This window comes from Octopus bimaculoides, chromosome 29, assembly GCF_046866305.1.
Source record: "Octopus bimaculoides isolate indiv1 chromosome 29, ASM4686630v1, whole genome shotgun sequence".
In the NCBI taxonomy this organism is placed as follows: Eukaryota; Metazoa; Mollusca; class Cephalopoda; order Octopoda; family Octopodidae; genus Octopus; species Octopus bimaculoides.
This window is the reverse complement of record NC_142956.1, coordinates 7126729-7146728: the sequence shown is the minus strand read 5'-3', so window position 1 is coordinate 7146728 and position 20000 is coordinate 7126729. Positions and strand designations below refer to the sequence as shown.

Genomic DNA, 20000 nt, shown 5'->3' with positions numbered 1-20000 from the left:
TCGTCACTACTCGCCACCTAACGTTAACACTATCATCATCATCAACATAATCATAGTTGTAATCCACTTTTCATCTCATCCATCATCTAATTATTTACTCTTACTATTTAATATTCTGTCACAAATAAGTTCCATAAATGTATTTAACTGAATTTTATGTTTCCAGGATTTTGAACGATAACAATATCAAAAATATCGCAGAAGGAGCCTTCCGACATTTGTCCAGTTTAACAAGTCTGTAAGTTAAATCGGTCTTCTCTTATAGTATTTCATTGACGATATAATTTTAAATATGTAATATCTTCGCATCGATCATATTACGCTCCCACACGTTGGTCTCTAAAGATGTATTTATGGTTTCTGAATGTACTTGTCTATACATAAACACTAAAAAACTTCTAGATATAGACTTAGGAATGGATTAGTGATACACTAATTCTGAAACCTTGTTTTTATTGTTTCTGTTGTTGCATTTTTAGTAGTTGCCTTCTTCTTCTTCTTCTTCTTCTTCTTCTTCTTCTTCTTCTTCTTCTTCTTCTTCTTCTTCTTCTTCTTCTTCTTCTTCTTCTTCTTCTTCGTCCATAATTCTTCTTCTTTTTCTTCTCCGTCCATAAACCATTTTTTTGGTCATATTATTCTTTACTGTGTCACATATTTGTTGCATTAAATTTCTCCGTAACTCAATTTTATGTTCCAGGTATTTGCAAGGTAATAATATCAAGGTTGTAAAGGCAGAAGTCTTCCGACATTTGCCCAGATTAACAAAACTGAAAGTTAAATTAGTCTTCTTTATAGTATTTCATAAACTATATATTTCTAAATCTGGAATATCTCCCATCTCTATTTTTTAACTCCTACAACCGTCTTTCTAAAGATGTGTTTTATTGTTTCTGGATACGTGAATGAGATTGTGGTCTTATTTCTGAGATTTAGAATATATGAGAGTGTGATGCTGGAGAGGAAACATTTAGTGCATTCATGTGTATGACTATATATGGATGAGTGTATGCCAGTATATAAACAAGCGTGTGTGTGTGTGGTACCGTATTTAAATCCTCTACAGTGTTTGCTTCTCGATCAACAGAAAATAAAATTATAGTTGTATATTTAAGACGGAGTTATTCTTACACTAATTTTGAAACACATTTGAATTGTTATCGTTGTTGTTACTGTAGTTGTCATCGCACTCACCTTGCGTGCGTAAGCGAAAACAGGATATTTTTAACAACTCTTCTTTGTGTATCTGTGTATTGGAGAATTACTATAAAATGGTTGAACACATTCTCACCTCGCTTGGCAGAAATGCTAATTGGGTGAGTGGCTTTAGATGATGACAATTTGGTTTCATTATCTTCAAGCATACATAAATCCATATATAGATATGTGTGTGTATGTGTATGTGTGTGCGTGTGTTTGTGTGTGTGTATGTGTATATATGTGTACGGTGTTGGAAGTCGAGGTTTTCGTATATTTACAAGTTAAATCTTTACTTCACCAGAGTTGAGATAACTTTTATGTATGATACTTCGAAAAGTACAAAACATTGACCATATACAACTTCCGACAAGTCAGAGGTTATATGATTTATATCCTACAACGAACTATGGCACTTTTCAATTACCTGCTATCACTTAAAGACGTTCAAAACACTTATCAGATTCTATGCAACATTTTCTATAAGTATTTCGCTTTGTTCACTTTCGTTTTCATATGAATGGAAACGCATCTGCATGTGTATATACGCACCATGGTTTATCTATGCATGTAGACACTATGTATGTACTTATGTACATACATAGTGTCTAATGCATAGGTGCATACGCTATGTATGTACATAAGTACATACACAGATATGCGACTCGTTGCGTGTGTGTTTGTGTGTATGTGCGTGTTTCTATACAGTGATAGATTTCAGGGGTTTTCATTTATTTAAGAGTTGATTTCTTAATTTCAGCGGAGTATAAATATGTATATGTTGATACATTAAAAAAATTAATATCGCACTACCAAATTTTCCGATAAGCAAGTGGCAATGTTATTTATAACCTACAACGAACTCCAGTGCGTTTGATTCACTCGTCATCATTAAAAGACGTTCAAATCACTTCTCAACATCTATTCAATATCTTCTATACGTATTTCATTTTCAACACTGTCTTCTTAGGTCAGCTTTTTTTTCGTTATGTATGCATGCAACTGGATTCACATGTGTGTGTGTTAATTTGTGGGTACGGTGTTTATTGTGTGTACATTGTTTACTGTGTTTTCTGTGTGTACGGTGTTTACTGTGTTTATATTGTTTTCTGTGCGTACGGTGTATCCTGTGTGTCCTGTGCTTTCTATGTGACGGCGTTTACTGTATAAACTATGTTTACTGTGTGTACGGTGTTTACTGTGTTTATATTGTTTTCTGTGCGTACGGTGTATCCTGTGTGTCCTGTGCTTTCTATGTGACGGCGTTTACTGTATGAACTATGTTTACTGTGTGTATGGTGTTTACTGTGTTTATATTGTTTTCTGTGCGTACGGTGTATCCTGTGTGTCCTGTGCTTTCTATGTGACGGCGTTTACTGTATGAACTATGTTTACTGTGTGTATGGTGTTTACTGTGCTTATATTGTTTTCTGTGCGTTAGGTGTATCCTGTGTGTCCTGTGCTTTCTATATGACGGCGTTTACTGTATGAACTATGTTTACTGTGTGTAGGGTGTTTACTGTGTTTATATTGTTTTGTGTGCGTACGGTGTATCCTGTGTGTCCTGTGCTTTCTATGTGACGGCGTTTACTGTATGAACTATGTTTACTGTGTGTACGGTGTTTACTGTGTTTATATTGTTTTCTGTGCGTTAGGTGTATCCTGTGTGTCCTGTGCTTTCTATATGACGGCGTTTACTGTATGAACTATGTTTACTGTGTGTAGGGTGTTTACTGTGTTTATATTGTTTTCTGTGCGTACGGTGTATCCTGTGTGTCCTGTGCTTTCTATGTGACGGCGTTTACTGTATGAACTATGTTTTCTGTGTGTATGGTGTTTACTGTGTTTATATTGTTTTCTGTGCGTTAGGTGTATCCTGTGTGTCCTGTGCTTTCTATGTGACGGCGTTTACTGTATGAACTATGTTTACTGTGTGTACGGTGTTTACTGTGTTTATATTGTTTTGTGTGAGTACGGTGTATCCTGTGTGTCCTGTGCTTTCTATATGACGGCGTTTACTGTATGAACTATGTTTACTGTGTGTACGGTGTTTACTGTGTTTATATTGTTTTCTGTGCGTTAGGTGTATCCTGTGTGTCCTGTGCTTTCTATATGACGGCGTTTACTGTATGAACTATGTTTACTGTGTGTAGGGTGTTTACTGTGTTTATATTGTTTTCTGTGCGTTAGGTGTATCCTGTGTGTCCTGTGCTTTCTATGTGACGGCGTTTACTGTATGAACTATGTTTTCTGTGTGTATGGTGTTTACTGTGTTTATGTTGTTTTCTGTGCGTTAGGTGTATCCTGTGTGTCCTGTGCTTTCTATATGACGGCGTTTACTGTATGAACTATGTTTACTGTGTGTACGGTGTATACTGTGTTTATATTCTTTTGTGTGCGTACGGTGTATCCTGTGTGTCCTGTGCTTTCTATGTGACGGCGTTTACTGTATGAACTATGTTTACTGTGTGTACGGTGTTTACTGTGTTTATATTCTTTTCTGTGCGTACGGTGTATCCTGTGTGTCCTGTGCTTTCTATGTGACGGCGTTTACTGTATGAACTATGTTTTCTGTGTGTACGGTGTTTACTGTGTTTATATTGTTTTCTGTGCGTACGGTGTATCCTGTGTGTCCTGTGCTTTCTATGTGACGGCGTTTACTCTATGAACTATGTTTACTGTGTGTATGGTGTTTACTGTGTTTATATTCTTTTGTGTGCGTACGGTGTATCCTGTGTGTCCTGTGCTTTCTATGTGACGGCGTTTACTGTATGAACTATGTTTACTGTGTGTACAGTGTTTACTCTGTTTATATTGTTTTATGTGCGTACGGTGTATCCTGTGTGTCCTGTGCTTTCTATATGACGGCGTTTACTGTATGAACTATGTTTACTGTGTGTACAGTGTTTACTCTGTTTATATTGTTTTCTGTGCATACGGTGTATCCTGTGCGTCCTGTGATTTCTATGTGACGGCGTTTACTGTATGAACTATGTTTACTGCGTGTACGGTGTTTACTGTGTTTATATTCTTTTGTGTGCGTACGGTGTATCCTGTGTGTCCTTTGCTTTCTATGTGACGGCGTTTACTGTATGAACTATGTTTACTGTGTGTACGGTATTTACTGTGTTTATATTCTTTTCTGTGCGTACGGTGTATCCTGTGTGTCCTGTGCTTTCTATGTGACGGCGTTTACTGTATGAACTATGTTTACTGTGTGTACGGTGTTTACTGTGTTTATATTGTTTTCTGTGCATACGGTGTATCCTGTGTGTCCTATGCTTTCTATGTGACGGCGTTTACTGTATGAACTATGTTTACTGTGTGTATGGTGTTTACTGTGTTTATATTCTTTTGTGTGCGTACGGTGTATCCTGTGTGTCCTGTGCTTTCTATGTGACGGCGTTTACTGTATGAACTATGTTTACTGTGTGTACAGTGTTTACTCTGTTTATATTGTTTTATGTGCGTACGGTGTATCCTGTGTGTCCTGTGCTTTCTATATGACGGCGTTTACTGTATGAACTATGTTTACTGTGTGTACAGTGTTTACTCTGTTTATATTGTTTTCTGTGCATACGGTGTATCCTGTGCGTCCTGTGATTTCTATGTGACGGCGTTTACTGTATGAACTATGTTTACTGTGTGCACAGTGTTTACTCTGTTTATATTGTTTTCTGTGCATACGGTGTATCCTGTGTGTCCTGTGCTTTCTATGTGACGGCGTTTACTGTATGAACTATGTTTACTGTGTGTACAGTGTTTACTCTGTTTATATTGTTTTATGTGCGTACGGTGTATCCTGTGTGTCCTGTGATTTCTATGTTACGGCGTTTACTGTATGAACTATGTTTACTGTGTGTACAGTGTTTACTCTGTTTATATTGTTTTATGTGCGTACGGTGTATCCTGTGTGTCCTGTGCTTTCTATATGACGGCGTTTACTGTATGAACTATGTTTACTGTGTGTACAGTGTTTACTCTGTTTATATTGTTTTCTGTGCATACGGTGTATCCTGTGTGTCCTGTGATTTCTATGTGACGGCGTTTACTGTATGAACTATGTTTACTGTGTGTACGGTGTTTACTGTGTTTATATTGTTTTCTGTGCATACGGTGTATCCTGTGTGTCCTGTGCTTTCTATGTGACGGCGTTTACTGTATGAACTATGTTTACTGTGTGTACAGTGTTTACTCTGTTTATATTGTTTTATGTGCGTACGGTGTATCCTGTGTGTCCTGTGCTTTCTATGTGACGGCGTTTACTGTATGAACTATGTTTACTGTGTGTACGGTGTTTACTGTGTTTATATTGTTTTCTGTGCGTTAGGTGTATCCTGTGTGTCCTGTGCTTTCTATATGACGGCGTTTACTGTATGAACTATGTTTACTGTGTGTAGGGTGTTTACTGTGTTTATATTGTTTTCTGTGCGTACGGTGTATCCTGTGTGTCCTGTGCTTTCTATGTGACGGCGTTTACTGTATGAACTATGTTTTCTGTGTGTATGGTGTTTACTGTGTTTATATTGTTTTCTGTGCGTTAGGTGTATCCTGTGTGTCCTGTGCTTTCTATATGACGGCGTTTACTGTATGAACTATGTTTACTGTGTGTACGGTATTTACTGTGTTTATATTCTTTTCTGTGCGTACGGTGTATCCTGTGTGTCCTGTGCTTTCTATGTGACGGCGTTTACTGTATGAACTATGTTTACTGTGTGTACGGTGTTTACTGTGTTTATATTGTTTTCTGTGCATACGGTGTATCCTGTGTGTCCTATGCTTTCTATGTGACGGCGTTTACTGTATGAACTATGTTTACTGTGTGTACAGTGTTTACTCTGTTTATATTGTTTTATGTGCGTACGGTGTATCCTGTGTGTCCTGTGCTTTCTATATGACGGCGTTTACTGTATGAACTATGTTTACTGTGTGTACAGTGTTTACTCTGTTTATATTGTTTTCTGTGCATACGGTGTATCCTGTGCGTCCTGTGATTTCTATGTGACGGCGTTTACTGTATGAACTATGTTTACTGTGTGTACAGTGTTTACTCTGTTTATATTGTTTTCTGTGCATACGGTGTATCCTGTGTGTCCTGTGCTTTCTATGTGACGGCGTTTACTGTATGAACTATGTTTACTGTGTGTACAGTGTTTACTCTGTTTATATTGTTTTATGTGCGTACGGTGTATCCTGTGTGTCCTGTGATTTCTATGTTACGGCGTTTACTGTATGAACTATGTTTACTGTGTGTACAGTGTTTACTCTGTTTATATTGTTTTATGTGCGTACGGTGTATCCTGTGTGTCCTGTGCTTTCTATATGACGGCGTTTACTGTATGAACTATGTTTACTGTTTGTATGGTGTTTACTGTGTTTATATTGTTTTCTGTGCGTTAGGTGTATCCTGTGTGTCCTGTGCTTTCTATGTGACGGCGTTTACTGTATGAACTATGTTTACTGTGTGTACGGTGTTTACTGTGTTTATATTCTTTTGTCTGCGTACGGTGTATCCTGTGTGTCCTTTGCTTTCTATGTGACGGCGTTTACTGTATGAACTATGTTTACTGTGTGTACGGTATTTACTGTGTTTATATTCTTTTCTGTGCGTACGGTGTATCCTGTGTGTCCTGTGCTTTCTATGTGACGGCGTTTACTGTATGAACTATGTTTACTGTGTGTACGGTGTTTACTGTGTTTATATTGTTTTCTGTGCATACGGTGTATCCTGTGTGTCCTATGCTTTCTATGTGACGGCGTTTACTGTATGAACTATGTTTACTGTGTGTATGGTGTTTACTGTGTTTATATTCTTTTGTGTGCGTACGGTGTATCCTGTGTGTCCTGTGCTTTCTATGTGACGGCGTTTACTGTATGAACTATGTTTACTGTGTGTACAGTGTTTACTCTGTTTATATTGTTTTATGTGCGTACGGTGTATCCTGTGTGTCCTGTGCTTTCTATATGACGGCGTTTACTGTATGAACTATGTTTACTGTGTGTACAGTGTTTACTCTGTTTATATTGTTTTCTGTGCATACGGTGTATCCTGTGTGTCCTGTGCTTTCTATGTGACGGCGTTTACTGTATGAACTATGTTTACTGTGTGTACAGTGTTTACTCTGTTTATATTGTTTTATGTGCGTACGGTGTATCCTGTGTGTCCTGTGATTTCTATGTTACGGCGTTTACTGTATGAACTATGTTTACTGTGTGTACAGTGTTTACTCTGTTTATATTGTTTTATGTGCGTACGGTGTATCCTGTGTGTCCTGTGCTTTCTATATGACGGCGTTTACTGTATGAACTATGTTTACTGTGTGTACAGTGTTTACTCTGTTTATATTGTTTTCTGTGCATACGGTGTATCCTGTGTGTCCTGTGCTTTCTATGTGACGGCGTTTACTGTATGAACTATGTTTACTGTGTGTACGGTGTTTACTGTGTTTATATTCTTTTCTGTGCGTACGGTGTATCCTGTGTTTCCTGTGCTTTCTATGTGACGGCGTTTACTGTATGAACTATGTTTTCTGTGTGTACGGTGTTTACTGTGTTTATATTGTTTTCTGTGCGTACGGTGTATCCTGTGTGTCCTGTGCTTTCTATGTGACGGCGTTTACTGTATGAACTATGTTTTCTGTGTGTATGGTGTTTACTGTGTTTATATTGTTTTCTGTGCGTTAGGTGTATCCTGTGTGTCCTGTGCTTTCTATGTGACGGCGTTTACTGTATGAACTATGTTTACTGTGTGTACGGTGTTTACTGTGTTTATATTCTTTTGTGTGCGTACGGTGTATCCCGTGTGTCCTTTGCTTTCTATGTGACGGCGTTTACTGTATGAACTATGTTTACTGTGTGTACGGTATTTACTGTGTTTATATTCTTTTCTGTGCGTACGGTGTATCCTGTGTGTCCTGTGCTTTCTATGTGACGGCGTTTACTGTATGAACTATGTTTACTGTGTGTACGGTGTTTACTGTGTTTATATTGTTTTCTGTGCATACGGTGTATCCTGTGTGTCCTATGCTTTCTATGTGACGGCGTTTACTGTATGAACTATGTTTACTGTGTGTATGGTGTTTACTGTGTTTATATTCTTTTGTGTGCGTACGGTGTATCCTGTGTGTCCTGTGCTTTCTATGTGACGGCGTTTACTGTATGAACTATGTTTACTGTGTGTACAGTGTTTACTCTGTTTATATTGTTTTATGTGCGTACGGTGTATCCTGTGTGTCCTGTGCTTTCTATATGACGGCGTTTACTGTATGAACTATGTTTACTGTGTGTACAGTGTTTACTCTGTTTATATTGTTTTCTGTGCATACGGTGTATCCTGTGCGTCCTGTGATTTCTATGTGACGGCGTTTACTGTATGAACTATGTTTACTGTGTGTACAGTGTTTACTCTGTTTATATTGTTTTCTGTGCATACGGTGTATCCTGTGTGTCCTGTGCTTTCTATGTGACGGCGTTTACTGTATGAACTATGTTTTGTGTGTGTATGGTGTTTACTCTGTTTATATTGTTTTCGGTGCGTGCGGTGTATCCTGTGTGTCCTGTGCTTTCTATGTGACGGCGTTTACCGTATGAACTATGTTTACTGTGTGTATGGTGTTTACTGTGTTTATATTGTTTTCTGTGCGTACGGTGTATCCTGTGTGTCCTGTGATTTCTATGTGACGGCGTTTACTGTATGAACTATGTTTACTGTGTGTATGGTGTTTACTGTGTTTATATTGTTTTCTGTGCATACGGTGTATCCTGTGTGTCCTGTGCTTTCTATGTGACGGCGTTTACTGTATGAACTATGTTTACTGTGTGTGTGGTGTTTACTGTGTTTATATTGTTCTCTGTGCGTACGGTGTATCCTGTGTGTCCTGTGCTTTCTATGTGACGGCGTTTACTGTATGAACTATGTTTACTGTGTGTACGGTGTTTACTGTGTTTATATTGTTTTCTGTGCATACGGTGTATCCTGTGTGTCCTGTGCTTTCTATGTGACGGCGTTTACTGTATGAACTATGTTTACTGTGTGTACGGTGTTTACTGTGTTTATATTGTTTTCTGTGCGTACGGTGTATCCTGTGTGTCCTGTGCTTTCTATGTGATGGCGTTTACTGTATGAACTATGTTTACTGTGTGTATGGTGTTTACTGTGTTTATATTGTTTTCGGTGCGTGCGGTGTATCCTGTGTGTCCTGTGCTTTCTATGTGACGGCGTTTACCGTATGAACTATGTTTACTGTGTGTATGGTGTTTACTGTGTTTATATTGTTTTGTGTGCGTACGGTGTATCCTGTGTGTCCTGTGCTTTCTATGTGACGGCGTTTACTGTATGAACTATGTTTACTGTGTGTATGTTGTTTACTGTGTTTATATTGTTTTCTGTGCGTTAGGTGTATCCTGTGTGTCCTGTGCTTTCTATGTGACGGCGTTTACTGTAAGAACTATGTTTACTGTGTGTACGGTGTTTACTGTGTTTATAATGTTTTCTGTGCGTACGGTGTATCCTGTGTGTGCTGTGCTTTCTATGTGACGGCGTTTACTGTATGAACTATGTTTTCTGTGTGTATGGTGTTTACTGTGTATATATTATTTTGTGTGCGTACGGTGTATCCTGTGTGTCCTGTGCTTTCTATGTGACGGCGTTTACTCTATGAACTATGTTTACTGTGTGTATGGTGTTTACTGTGTATATATTATTTTCTGTGCATACGGTGTATCCTGTGTGTCCTGTGCTTTCTATGTGACGGCGTTTACTGTATGAACTATGTTTACTGTGTGTACGGTGTTTACTGTGTTTATATTGTTTTCTGTGCGTACGGTGTATCCTGTGTGTCCTGTGCTTTCTATGTGACGGCGTTTACTGTATGAACTATGTTTACTGTGTGTACGGTGTTTACTGTGTTTATATTGTTTTCTGTGCATACGGTGTATCCTGTGTGTCCTGTGCTTTCTATGTGACGGCGTTTACTGTATGAACTATGTATACTGTGTGTACAGTGTTTACTCTGTTTATATTGTTTTTTGTGCGTACGGTGTATCCTGTGTGTCCTGAGATTTCTATGTTACGGCGTTTACTCTATGAACTATGTTTACTGTGTGTACGGTGTTTACTGTGTTTATATTGTTTTCTGTGCGTACGGTGTATCCTGTGTGTCCTGTGCTTTCTATGTGACGGCGTTTACTGTATGAACTATGTTTACTGTGTGTATGGTGTTTACTGTGTTTATATTGTTTTCTGTGCGTACGGTGTATCCTGTGTGTCCTGTGCTTTCTATATGACGGCGTTTACTGTATGAACTATGTTTTGTGTGTGTATGGTGTTTACTGTGTTTATATTATTTTCGGTGCGTGCGGTGTATCCTGTGTGTCCTGTGCTTTCTATGTGACGGCGTTTACCGTATGAACTATGTTTACTGTGTGTATGGTGTTTACTGTGTTTATATTGTTTTCTGTGCGTACGGTGTATCCTGTGTGTCCTGTGATTTCTATGTGACGGCGTTTACTGTATGAACTATGTTTACTGTGTGTATGGTGTTTACTGTGTTTATATTGTTTTCTGTGCATACGGTGTATCCTGTGTGTCCTGTGCTTTCTATGTGACGGCGTTTACTGTATGAACTATGTTTACTGTGTGTGTGGTGTTTACTGTGTTTATATTGTTCTCTGTGCGTACGGTGTATCCTGTGTGTCCTGTGCTTTCTATGTGACGGCGTTTACTGTATGAACTATGGTTACTGTGTGTACGGTGTTTACTGTGTTTATATTGTTTTCTGTGCATACGGTGTATCCTGTGTGTCCTGTGCTTTCTATGTGACGGCGTTTACTGTATGAACTATGTTTACTGTGTGTACGGTGTTTACTGTGTTTATATTGTTTTCTGTGCGTACGGTGTATCCTGTGTGTCCTGTGCTTTCTATGTGACGGCGTTTACTGTATGAACTATGTTTACTGTGTGTATGGTGTTTACTGTGTTTATATTGTTTTCGGTGCGTGCGGTGTATCCTGTGTGTCCTGTGCTTTCTATGTGACGGGGTTTACCGTATGAACTATGTTTACTGTGTGTATGGTGTTTACTGTGTTTATATTGTTTTCTGTGCGTACGGTGTATCCTGTGTGTCCTGTGCTTTCTATGTGACGGCGTTTACTGTATGAACTATGTTTACTGTGTGTATGGTGTTTACTGTGTTTATATTGTTTTGTGTGCGTACGGTGTATCCTGTGTGTCCTGTGCTTTCTATGTGACGGCGTTTACTGTATGAACTATGTTTACTGTGTGTATGTTGTTTACTGTGTTTATATTGTTTTCTGTGCGTTAGGTGTATCCTGTGTGTCCTGTGCTTTCTATGTGACGGCGTTTACTGTAAGAACTATGTTTACTGTGTGTACGGTGTTTACTGTGTTTATATTGTTTTCTGTGCGTACGGTGTATCCTGTGTGTCCTGTGCTTTCTATGTGACGGCGTTTACTGTATGAACTATGTTTTCTGTGTGTATGGTGTTTACTGTGTATATATTATTTTGTGTGCGTACGGTGTATCCTGTGTGTCCTGTGCTTTCTATGTGACGGCGTTTACTCTATGAACTATGTTTACTGTGTGTATGGTGTTTACTGTGTATATATTATTTTCTGTGCATACGGTGTATCCTGTGTGTCCTGTGCTTTCTATGTGACGGCGTTTACTGTATGAACTATGTTTACTGTGTGTACGGTGTTTACTGTGTTTATATTGTTTTCTGTGCGTACGGTGTATCCTGTGTGTCCTGTGCTTTCTATGTGACGGCGTTTACTGTATGAACTATGTTTACTGTGTGTATGGTGTTTACTGTGTTTATATTGTTTTCTGTGTGTACGGTGTATCCTGTGTGTCCTGTGCTTTCTATGTGACGGCGTTTACTGTATGAACTATGTTTACTGTGTGTATGGTGTTTACTGTGTTTATATTGTTTTCTGTGCGTACGGTGTATCCTGTGTGTCCTGTGCTTTCTATGTGACGGCGTTTACTGTATGAACTATGTTTACTGTGTGTACGGTGTTTACTGTGTTTATATTGTTTTCTGTGCGTACGGTGTATCCTGTGTGTCCTGTGCTTTCTATATGACGGCGTTTACTGTATGAACTATGTTTACTGTGTGTACGGTGTTTACTCTGTTTATATTGTTTTCTGTGCGTACGGTGTATCCTGTGTGTCCTGTGCTTTCTATATGACGGCGTTTACTGTATGAACTATGTTTTGTGTGTGTATGGTGTTTACTGTGTTTATATTGTTTTCTGTGCGTACGGTGTATCCTGTGTGTCCTGTGCTTTCTATGTGACGGCGTTTACTGTATGAACTATGTTTACTGTGTGTACGGTGTTTACTGTGTTTATATTGTTTTCTGTGCGTACGGTGTATCCTGTGTGTCCTGTGCTTTCTATATGACGGCGTTTACTGTATGAACGATGTTTACTGTGTGTACGGTGTTTACTCTGTTTATATTGTTTTCTGTGCGTACGGTGTATCCTGTGTGTCCTGTGCTTTCTATATGACGGCGTTTACTGTATGAACTATGTTTTGTGTGTGTATGGTGTTTACTCTGTTTATATTGTTTTCTGTGCGTACGGTGTATCCTGTGTGTCCTGTGCTTTCTATGTGACGGCGTTTACTGTATGAACTATGTTTACTGTGTGTACGGTGTTTACTGTATGAACTATGTTTTGTGTGTGTATGGTGTTTACTGTGTTTATATTGTTTTCTGTGCGTACGGTCTATCCTGTGTGTCTTGTGCTTTCTATATGACGGCGTTTACTGTATGAACTATGTTTTGTGTGTGTATGGTGTTTACTGTGTTTATATTGTTTTCTGTGCGTACGGTGTATCCTGTGTGTCCTGTGCTTTCTATATGACGGCGTTTACTGTATGAACTATGTTTTGTGTGTGTATGGTGTTTACTCTGTTTATATTGTTTTCTGTGCGTACGGTGTATCCTGTGTGTCCTGTGCTTTCTATGTGACGGCGTTTACTGTATGAACTATGTTTACTGTGTGTACGGTGTTTACTGTATGAACTATGTTTTGTGTGTGAATGGTGTTTACTGTGTTTATATTGTTTTCTGTGCGTACGGTGTATCCTGTGTGTCCTGTGCTTTCTATATGACGGCGTTTACTGTATGAACTATGTTTTGTGTGTGTATGGTGTTTACTGTGTTTATATTGTTTTCTGTGCGTACGGTGTATCCTGTGTGTCCTGTGCTTTCTATATGACGGCGTTTACTGTATGAACTATGTTTTGTGTGTGTATGGTGTTTACTCTGTTTATATTCTTTTCTGTGCGTACGGTGTATCCTGTGTGTCCTGTGCTTTCTATATGACGGCGTTTACTGTATGAACTATGTTTTGTGTGTGTATGGTGTTTACTCTGTTTATATTCTTTTCTGTGCGTACGGTGTATCCTGTGTGTCCTGTGCTTTCTATATGACGGCGTTTACTGTATGAACTATGTTTACTGTGTGTATGGTGTTTACTGTGTTTATATTCTTTTCTGTGCGTACGGTGTATCCTGTGTGTCCTGTGCTTTCTATATGACGGCGTTTACTGTATGAACTATGTTTTGTGTGTGTATGGTGTTTACTGTGTTTATATTGTTTTCTGTGCGTACGGTGTATCCTGTGTGTCCTGTGCTTTCTATATGACGGCGTTTACTGTATGAACTATGTTTTGTGTTTGTATGGTGTTTACTCTGTTTATATTGTTTTCTGTGCGTACGGTGTATCCTGTGTGTCCTGTGCTTTCTATGTGACGGCGTTTACTGTATGAACTATGTTTTCTGTGTGTATGGTGTTTACTGTGTTTATATTGTTTTGTGTGCGTACGGTGTATCCTGTGTGTCCTGTGCTTTCTATATGACGGCGTTTACTGTATGAACTATGTTTACTGTGTGTACGGTGTTTACTGTGTTTATATTGTTTTGTGTGCGTACGGTGTATCCTGTGTGTCCTGTGCTTTCTATATGACGGCGTTTACTGTATGAACTATGTTTACTGTGTGTATGGTGTTTACTGTGTTTATATTCTTTTCTGTGCGTACGGTGTATCCTGTGTGTCTTGTGCTTTCTATATGACGGCGTTTACTGTATGAACTATGTTTACTGTGTGTATGGTGTTTACTGTGTTTATATTCTTTTCTGTGCGTACGGTGTATCCTGTGTGTCCTGTGCTTTCTATGTGACGGCGTTTACTGTATGAACTATGTTTACTGTGTGTATGGTGTTTACTGTGTTTATATTGTTTTCTGTGCGTACGGTGTATCCTGTGTGTCCTGTGCTTTCTATGTGACGGCGTTTACTGTATGAACTATGTTTACTGTGTGTATGGTGTTTACTGTGTTTATATTGTTTTCTGTGCGTACGGTGTATCCTGTGTGTCCTGTGCTTTCTATGTGACGGCGTTTACTGTATGAACTATGTTTACTGTGTGTATGGTGTTTACTGTGTTTATATTGTTTTCTGTGCGTACGGTGTATCCTGTGTGTCCTGTGCTTTCTATGTGACGGCGTTTACTGTATGAACTATGTTTACTGTGTGTATCGTGTTTACTGTGTTTATATTGTTTTCTGTGCGTACGGTGTATCCTGTGTGTCCTGTGCTTTCTATATGACGGCGTTTACTGTATGAACTATGTTTACTGTGTGTACGGTGTTTACTGTGTGTACGGTGTTTACTGTGTTTATATTGTTTTGTGTGCGTACGGTGTATCCTGTGTGTCCTGTGCTTTCTATATGACGGCGTTTACTGTATAAACTATGTTTACTGTGTGTATGGTGTTTACTGTGTTTATATTGTTTTCTGTGCGTACGGTGTATCCTGTGTGTCCTGTGCTTTCTATGTGACGGCGTTTACTGTATGAACTATGTTTACTGTGTGTATGGTGTTTACTGTGTTTATATTGTTTTGTGTGCGTACGGTGTATCCTGTGTGTCCTGTGCTTTCTATATGACGGCGTTTACTGTATAAACTATGTTTACTGTGTGTACGGTGTTTACTGTGTTTATATTGTTTTCTGTGCGTACGGTGTATCCTGTGTGTCCTGTGCTTTCTATATGACGGCGTTTACTGTATAAACTATGTTTACTGTGTGTATGGTGTTTACTGTGTTTATATTGTTTTGTGTGTGTACGGTGTATCCTGTGTGTCCTTTGCTTTCTATATGACGGCGTTTACTGTATGAACTATGTTTACTGTGTGTATGGTGTTTACTGTGTTTATATTGTTTTGTGTGCGTACGGTGTATCCTGTGTGTCCTGTGCTTTCTATACGACGGCGTTTACTGTATAAACTATGTTTACTGTGTGTATGGTGTTTACTGTGTTTATATTGTTTTGTGTGCGTACGGTGTATCCTGTGTGTCCTGTGCTTTCTATATGACGGCGTTTACTGTATGAACTATGTTTACTGTGTGTACGGTGTTAACTGTGTTTATATTGTTTTGTGTGCGTACGGTGTATCCTGTGTGTCCTGTGCTTTCTATGTGACGGCGCTTACTGTATGAACTATGTTTACTGTGTGTACGGTGTTTACTCTGTTTATATTGTTTTCTGTGCGCACGGTGTATCCTGTGTGTCCTGTGCTTTCTATGTGACGGCGTTTACTGTATGAACTATGTTTACTGTGTGTATCGTGTTTACTGTGTTTATATTGTTTTGTGTGCGTACGGTGTATCCTGTGTGTCCTGTGCTTTCTATGTGACGGCGTTTACTGTATGAACTATGTTTACTGTGTGTACGTTGTTTACTGTGTTTATATTGTTTTCTGTGCGCACGGTGTATCCTGTGTGTCCTGTGCTTTCTATGTGACGGCGTTTACTGTATAAACTATGTTTTCTGTGTGTATGGTGTTTACTGTGTTTATATTGTTTTGTGTGCGTACGGTGTATCCTGTGTGTCCTGTGCTTTCTATATGACGGCGTTTACTGTATGAACTATGTTTACTGTGTGTACGGTGTTTACTCTGTTTATATTGTTTTGTGTGCGTACGGTGTATCCTGTGTGTCCTGTGCTTTCTATATGACGGCGTTTACTGTATGAACTATGTTATACTGTGTGTACGGTGTTTACTGTGTTTATATTGTTTTCTGTGCGCACGGTGTATCCTGTGTGTCCTGTGCTTTCTATGTGACGGCGTTTACTGCATGAACTATGTTTACTATGTGTATGGTGTTTACTGTGTTTATATTGTTTTCTGTGCGTACGGTGTATCCTGTGTGTCCTGTGCTTTCTATGTGACGGCGTTTACTGTATGAACTATGTTTACTGTGTGTATGGTGTTTACTGTGTTTATATTGTTTTCTGTGCGTACGGTGTATCCTGTGTGTCCTGTGCTTTCTATATGACGGCGTTTACTGTATGAACTATGTTTACTGTGTGTATGGTGTTTACTGTGTTTATATTGTTTACTGTGCGTACGGTGTATCCTGTGTGTCCTGTGCTTTCTATATGACGGCGTTTACTGTATGAACTATGTTTACTGTGTGTATGGTGTTTACTGTGTTTATATTGTTTTCTGTGCGTACGGTATATCCTGTGTGTCCTGTGATTTCTACGTTACGGCGGTTACTGTATGAACTATGTTTTCTGTGTGTACGGTGTTTACTGTGTTTATATTGTTTTCTGTGCATACGGTGTATCCTGTGTGTCCTGTGCTTTCTATGTGACGGCGTTTACTGTATGAACTATGTTTACTGCGTGTATTCTTCCTACAGTGTGTACTGGGCTCCTTTGCTTGCTGTGTGTACGGTGTTTACTCTGTGTACCGTGTTTACTTCGTTTCCTGTGTGTACGGTATTTGCTGTGTTTTATGTGTGTACATTGTATATGGTGTTTACTTCAAGATCAATACTAAGCAACATCTTTGAGTACCCCTTGTAGTTGTACATTTAGAAGAACATTATTCATTCACTAACTCTGAAACTTATTCTTTCCTTCTTGTTGTTGATGTTGTTTTTGCAGTTGTTGATGTTGTTGTTTTAATTGTTGTTGTTGCTGTTGTTGTTATTGTTGTTCTTTTTTTTCTTCTCTGTTACCTTCTTTTCTGTTGGTGTTCTTTTGAGTCTCCCTTTTACATGCTTTCTCGATAATTTCTACTTTCACTATCATTTGCTAGTTTCCCTATTCACCCAATACACCTAATATTGAAATCAACTCTGCTGCCGCCAACATCATTATCTTCGTCCTTGTTTTCATCACTGTCATCATTGCTGTCTTCATTGTTATCCTCCTCAATCATCAACATCGTCAATTTCTTCATTATCAACACCATTCTTTACCATGAAATACCTCCATCAGACGCACAATCTTTAAAGCCATCATCATCATCACCAGCAGGAACACCACCACCAGCATCATCATAAATATCATAGTCATCAGCACTATAAACAAGCAAATCACCATTTTTATTAGACGTAGGAGTGGCTGTGTCGTAAGCAGCTTGCTTACTGCGCATGCACGAGTTGGTTGCTTCCATATTGAATGTTGTCAAGACGTGCTTTCGAGGTCGTCTTGAAGTGCAGAAATTATGAAGGAATGATTGTAAGGTAGGCATCTGTTCTTTTTTGGGGAGGTGGGGGATTTAGTGGGTCCCGGATATTTGTCTGCCTATAGTCGCGCTAAGTGACTCAGTTTTGAGAACTGTTGTTTTTTGGGGCACATCCCGCCTCCAAAATTTGTTCATTTTAAGTGAATATTTTTTTCTCACTTAATTGTGAGGGCGTATTTCGCGTCCGAAAATCTGTTCACTTTGGTGAATAGTTTTGCGTTAAAAATTGTGAACATTTAGAAGTTATTACAACTTTTTACCAATTTTCATGAAAACTGTGTGGCATTCCGGGTTCAAGTGGAGTACCGATTGGGCCTGGAGTATCGATTGGCCAACAAGATGTTTTGCTGTATTTTGAAGTGTAGGTTTTTGTTCTTCTGCTATCTTCCTTGTGACATTCTTTATTGAACTGTTTTTTTTCTCCCTTTTTTTTGTTGAAACTTTCTTTTGACTTCTTCCTTTCTTCCTTCCTTTTTGGACTTTATTATGAACTATTTTTGAACTTTTTATTTATAAACAACATGGCAATGAACAAAGACAATGTTTTGGAGTGGGAAATTGTCCCACCCAAACAGTAGTTACAAGACTTCGAAAAGAGTACTATGGTATTGAGGACATACTCCAAGTCGCTCGACACCCTCTTCAATAAAATACACATTGAGAAAGAGTTGGCGAAGTTTATGCCAACGATAAAGTTCATTTCCAAGGGTGTCAAATATGCGACGGTGTGGTTGCTATTTGACATCCCTGAAGAGGATCGCAATTTCGTGAGTGAGCCCGTAGAGATCGAAGAAATATTGTTTCTTCCCACGTATTATGGGAGGAAATCGATGAGAGCCTGGGTTTGTGGGCTGCCACCCGTGATAAAACCCGAGTGGATCGAGGATACTGTCCGCCGGGGTCTGGGTGGTAGCAAAGCCAAGCTCTTGAACGTTAACATGTTGCCTGTAGCTGATTGGGTCGGGTCGAAAGCTGTTTTGACCCTATGGAACCAATCAGGTATCCGGTGATTCTTCAGGGACGCCCCCACCAAATGTCACTTGTACCTGGAACCAGGCCATATAAAAAAGAACTGCCTCTTGGGCCGAGGTAAGGCCCTGGAGCAATTAATCCATAAGGTGCCCTACGCACCCCCATTGGAGGGAGAGACAGAGCAAGTCGAGGAGATGGAAACCTCCTCAAAAAAGGGAGAAAACGAAAGAAGGTGAGCAGCAGTGGTTGCTCACCGAAAGATTCGAACACTGCAGGGGAGGAGGAGGACCTTCCGGTTAAGGCGCAAGACACCCCTATTCCCGTGGCCCAAAAAAAGATGAAGGAAAAAAAGACGAATGGGACACTATCAGCGGTTGATAGCGCACCGCCGGCGTGTCCCGAAGCTCCGTCGGTGCGCATTGTGCCACCGACGGAGGAAGGCCCATCAGTGGAATTTGTGCCGCCGACGGTGGAAGTGGCTACCTTGTCCCCGGAGGAAGAAGAAGAATTGGTCTTGTTCTACAGAGGCGGAGAGGTAGAGAAGGTTTTGGAAAAGCACCATTTGGGAGCAACTTTGACCAGTACATAGGACTCCGAATGGCCTCCGTAGATAGCTGTGGAGGTCATAATGTTGCTCATGTTGCGTAGGCTGGAGGGGCCCAATGAGGATTATCGCTTGTGGCCGGGCGACGCCGATACGTCACCCGCTTCATGCTTAAATGAGGCGTGGGCGATGGCGGAAGATGTGGTCACAAGCGATGGTAGAGAGGAATATGGATAATAGGTTGCAAAGCCTCAGGCGTTTGAAGCCTTATTCTGTTTAAACAAAGTAAGAGGCGTAATGCCTCCTTTTTGTATCAATGAACAGTTGCAAGAGGTTTGTTGCTTCATATATTTGTAGTAAGATGCTTAGTGCCTCGTTGTAAGGACCCTGAGTCCAATAAGAAATTGTGGTACGAGGTTTATTGCCTGAAATATTTTAATTTATAAAAGAACAATGTTTTAGAGAAGCAGAGTTCGGCGGGGGACGTCTGCCTTCTCCCATTAATATCATCATGTTCATCATGCATCTCATCTCATTAATGTCTTTGTCCAGCCCGCAGCTACTCAATCTGTGCACGGATTTCATAGCCAATATAATGAAATAAAGTAGCTTGCTTACCAACCACATGGTTCCGGATTCAGTCTCACTGCGTGGCACCTTGGGCAAGTGTCTTCTACTATAGCCTCTTGTGAGTGGATTTGGTAGACGGAAACTGAAAGT

The 20000-nt window shown here is 39.6% G+C and overlaps 1 protein-coding gene across 20 annotated transcripts in view; it reads left to right on the top strand.

Annotated features, from left to right (window-relative positions):
- The window catches only part of LOC106882312 (uncharacterized), a 206134-nt gene that overhangs the window by 61432 nt on the left and 124702 nt on the right, over positions 1 to 20000 (top strand). For 18 of the 20 annotated variants that reach the window (XM_089345471.1, XM_089345467.1, XM_089345464.1 and 15 more), the window contains one exon: positions 167 to 238. The exons of the other annotated variants lie outside the window; for them this stretch is intronic. In XM_089345471.1, coding sequence (XP_089201597.1) covers positions 167 to 238 — 72 coding nt within the window. The remainder of the gene's footprint in view (positions 1 to 166; positions 239 to 20000) is intronic. 20 annotated transcript variants of the gene reach the window in all.